This window comes from Cebus imitator, unplaced genomic scaffold (genome assembly GCF_001604975.1).
Source record: "Cebus imitator isolate Cc_AM_T3 unplaced genomic scaffold, Cebus_imitator-1.0 Scaffold83, whole genome shotgun sequence".
NCBI lineage: Eukaryota > Metazoa > Chordata > Mammalia > Primates > Cebidae > Cebus > Cebus imitator.
In genome coordinates, this window is record NW_016107398.1 from 5,205,996 (window position 1) to 5,210,828 (window position 4,833).

Genomic DNA, 4,833 nt, shown 5'->3' on the forward strand with positions numbered 1-4,833 from the left:
GGAGTCTAGCTGTCACCCAGACTGGAGTGCAGTGGGGTGATCTCGGCTCACTGCAAGCTCCGCCTCCTGGTTTCAATCGATTCTCCTGCCTCAGCCTCCTAAGTAACTGGGATTACAGGCATGCACCAGCACATCTGGCTAATTTTTGTATTTTTAGTAGAGACAGGGTTTTACCATGTTGGTCAGGCTGATCTCAAACTCCTGACCTCATGTTCCACCCACCTCGGCCCCCTCGTAGTGCTGGGATTACAGGCATGAGCCACTGAGCCAGGCCGAAGACTTTTTTTTCTTGACAAAATGCTTATCATTTACTGAAAGTGCATTGTTTTCACATATGTCTTTTATTTAATCATGTATTAGAGATTCAGGTTTCTTAAATAGAAGGCTTTATGAAGTTATTAATTATCAGAAAGTATTAAGTAGTCCTTTGACTTTCTCATAACATTTAATTTAAAATGCTGTCAATAATTCTGGATAATGTTTTAAGTGACATTTTAAAACGTTAATGCTGATCCTTGCAGTACTTTCAGCAGCATGGTTCTAGCGCAGGGGTTGGCCCATTTTGTAAATAAAATGTTACTGGAACAGAGCCACACCCATTTAAGTATGTCAGTGGCTACTTTCACACTACAGCCACAGAGCTGGGTAGCTGTGGTGGCTCATGCCTGTAATCTCAACACTTTGGGAGATGAGGCAGCCCGGACAACATGGTGAAACCCTGTCTCTACAAAAAATACAAAAAAATTAGCCAGATGTGGTGGTGCTTACTGATCTGTAGTGCCAGCTGCTTGGGAGGCTAAGATGGGAGGATCTCTTCAGCCCAGGAGGCAGAGGTTGCAGTCAGCCAAGATCACACTACTGAACTTCAGCCTGGACGATGGAGCCAGACCCCGTCTCAAAAAAACAAACAAACAAACAAAAAAAAAACCTATGTAATTGATAACTCTTTTTTTCCCCCTGAGACAGGATCTCTCTCTGTCACCCAGGCTATAGTGCAGTGGCCCGATCATGGCTCACTGCAACCTCTGCCTTCCAGGCTTAAGCCATCCTTTAAGCTCAGCCTCTTGAGTAGCTGGGACTACAGGTGTATGCCACGATGCTTGGCTAATTTTTTATAGATCTGGGTTTTGCCATGTTGCCCAGGTTAGTTTTGAACTCCTGGGCTCAAGTGATGTACCTGCCTTAGCCTCCCAAATTGCTAGAATTACAGTCGTGAGCCACAGCGTCTGGCCAATTGATAACTCTTAAACACCCATATTTCACACAATTGTGAATCAAGAAAAAGCTTTACTTATTAAATATGTGAAGGCAGACAAAGTGTTTTTCAAAGTTTATGTAAAATGAATGGGGAAGAATAAGCTGAAGCTCAGTTAATCATGAACACTTTGAAAATCACTTACACACGACTACTGTCATACAATGTTCGCATTCATTCATTCTCATTTTGCTGTGAGCACATATTTAGGGAGGACAAACAAACTCATATTTTCCATGTGGCATCATGATCTGTTCTGTAGCCCTGTGACTTTGCTTCTCCATTCCAATAGAAATCCAACAATACTGACACAAAGCACAGAGTGAGACCTTTGATATTATGCTGGCGCCCAGTTATCACAGTGCACTGAAGAAGGAAACCAGAGCAGAGGGAGGATACTGGATTCAGGGGATTTTACCTTTAAGTAAAAACTTGAATATAACCAAAGCTATAGACCTCAAAGTAACAGATTATATTATATAAATGGAATTAAACATTTTCAGTCTTTAAACTACTCTTCTGATTGTAGAGCCTGCTGTCCTTTATGGAGTCATTCAATGAAGAAAAAAAGTCCTTTTTGGATGTCCTGTCGATAAAAAGGAATCGGGATGAGCTGGATAAGGATCAGTTACAGTTGGAAGAAGCCTGGGATGGCCTCAATCACCAGGTGACTGTTTATGTTGATTAGAAGAACAATTGCAGCCTGAAAACGTGGCTCACACCTATAATTTCAGCATTTTGGGAGACCAAGACGGGTGGATCACTTGAGGTCAGGAGTTTGAGACCAACCTGGTGAAACCCCGTCTCTACTGAAAATATAGGAATTAGTCAGGGGTGGTGGTGGGTGCCTGTAATCCCAACTACTTTGGAGGCTAGGCATGAGAATCACTTGAACACAGGAGATGGAGGTTGCAGTGACCCGAGATCGCACCACTGCACTCCGGGCCTGGGCGACAGAAGGAGACTACGACTCACCAAAAAAAAAAAAAAAAAAAAAATTTCAAAGAGCAGCTTTGTTTTGTTCAATGAGGGTTTTACTTTAAATGTCCATGGGAAATTCTGTAAAACACAGGGTAGATGCTTCATCAGAAAACAGGATAGTGTTTTTATATTTTCTCCATGGCATCATTTGGATAGTGGTCATGTTAAGTAGGATTTTTTGTGTTCTGCATAGAGAAAACACAGGCTTATCCAAGTTTGATATATTTGCTATCAATTCTTTGTTCGCCACAGTAGGTTATCTATATTTTGTTTGATCTGTGGCTTCTTCTCTACTACCATGCATCAGTATCAGAAGATGCTTGAGAGAAGTAGGAACAAACCCACAGAGTGTGTAAGGATGAATTCATGCTTGTGTATCTGAATATATCTGTATGATTTTAAGCCTTTTCAGTGTATTGACATGGTATAACATTCTACAAATGTTAAATGTTTTAAAAATTCAATTTAAATTTTTAAGGGTACATAGTAGGTATATATATTTACGGGGTACATGAGATATTTTGATACAGGCATGCAATGTGTAATAAGCATATCTTGGAGAATGGGGTATCCATCCTTTCAAGCATTTATCCTTTGAGGTACGAACAATCCAGTTACATGCTTCAAGTTATTTAAAAATGTACAATTAAGTTATTATTGACTATAGTCACCCTGTTGTGCTATCAAATAGTAGGTCTTATTTGTTCTATTTTTTTGTACCCATTAACCATCTCCATTTCCCCCCTACTCCCTTACTGCCCTTCCCAGCCTCTGGTAGCCATCCTTCTCTGTCTCCATAAGTTAAACTGTTTTGGTTTTTAGATTACTTACAAATAAGTATGAACGCGTGATATTTGTCTTTCTGTGCCTAGCTTATTTCACTTAGCATAATGACTTCTAGTTCCATCCACGTTGTTGCAAATGACAGAATCTCATTTTTTTTATGGCTGAATAGTACTCCATTATGTATATTTACCACGTTTTCTTTATCGATTAATCTGTTGATGGCAGTTATGTTGCTTCTAAATTACAAATATTAATTAATACAAAGTGGTTGTTCAGATTATCTGTGCCTTGATTGACATTTTGTCCAATTCTATTGTATATCGATCAAAGAAGAGTATTAAAGTCTGTGGGAGTCTCTCTTCAATGCTGTCAAATTGTGCTTCATGTATTTTAAAATATTGTCATTGTGTGTACATGCTTATGATTACTTTGTCTTCCTGAGGACTTCTACTATTATGAAATATTCCTGCTTATCTTTAATAATATTGTTTTTCTTGACATCTGTTAATATTATACTTAATGTTGTACCAGTATAGTCATTCCAGTCTTGTATGCTGACTGTTTAGCATGTCTTTTTCCTTCATTTACTTTAAATTTATTTAGAGTCTTTATATTCAAAGTGTATCTCTTGTAAATGACACAGTTATATCTTACTTTCTTATCTGCCATGCCAATCCTTGTCTTTTTTTTTTTTTGGAGATTGGGTCTTACTCTTTTGTCCAGGCTAGAGTGAGTGTAGCAGTACAATCATGGCTTACTGTATCCTTGCCCTCCTAGGCTCAAGCCATTCTCCTGCCCCACCTCCCGAGTAGCTGGGACTACAGGTGTGTGCCATCATGCCTGGCTAAGTTTTAATTTTTTTGTAGAGATGGGGTTTTGCCATGTTGCCCAGGCAGGTCTTGAAGTCCTGGCCTCAAGCAATGCTCCTGAATTAGAACTTTTGGCCTCCTAAAGTGTTGGGATTACAGGCATGAGCCACCGTGTCTAGCCTATCCCTCTCTTTTAATTGGAGTGCTTAGTCCATTTAATGCAATTGTTGATAGAGTTCAGTTCAGGTATATCATTTAACTCTTTGTTTTGTTTATTCTCTCTGCTTTTTCTATTCCCCTTCCTTCCTTCCTTCCTTCCTTCCTTCCTTCCTTCCTTCCTTCCTTCCTTCCTTCCTTCCTTCCTTCCCTTTCTTTCTTTCTTTTCTTTCTTTTCTTTCTTTCTTTCTTTTTCTTTCTTTTCTTCTTTTCTCTTTTCTCTTCTCTTCTCTTCTCTTCTCTTCTCTTCTCTTCTCTTCTCTTCTCTTCTCTTCTCTTCTCTTTTCTTTTCTTTTCTTTTCTTTTCTTTTCTTTTCTTCTTTTTTTTTGAGATGGAGTCTCTGTCTCCCAGGCTGGAGTGCAGTGGCATGATGTCAGCTCACTGCAACCTCTACCTTTTGGGTTCAAGTGATTCTGCCACCTCAGTCTCCCAAGTAGCTGGGATTACAGGCATCCACCACCACGCCTAGCTAATTTTTGTATTTTTAGTAGTGATGGGGTTTCACCGTGTTGGCCAGGCTGGTCTCAAACTCCTGACCTCAAGTGATCTGCCTCCCTCGACCTCCCAAAGTGCTGAGATTACAAGCGTGAGCCACTGTGCCCAGCCCCTCTTTCCTCCTTTCTTGCCTCGTTTTGGATCATGCATTTTTTTAAGAATTCCATTTTAGCCAGGCGCGGTGGCTCAAGCCTGTAATCCCAGCACTTTGGGAGGCCGAGGCGGGTGGATCACGAGGTCAAGAGATCGAGACCATCCTGGTCAACACGGTGAAACCCCGTCTCTACCAA

General features: G+C 40.4%; 1 protein-coding gene across 11 annotated transcripts in view; it reads left to right on the plus strand.

The window, feature by feature from the left end:
• Positions 1–4,833, plus strand: part of SYNE2 (spectrin repeat containing nuclear envelope protein 2) — a 405,273-nt gene that overhangs the window by 122,454 nt on the left and 277,986 nt on the right. For all 11 annotated transcript variants that reach the window (XM_017533965.2, XM_017533967.2, XM_017533970.2 and 8 more), the window contains one exon: positions 1,785–1,922. In XM_017533965.2, coding sequence (XP_017389454.1) covers positions 1,785–1,922 — 138 coding nt within the window. The remainder of the gene's footprint in view (positions 1–1,784; positions 1,923–4,833) is intronic.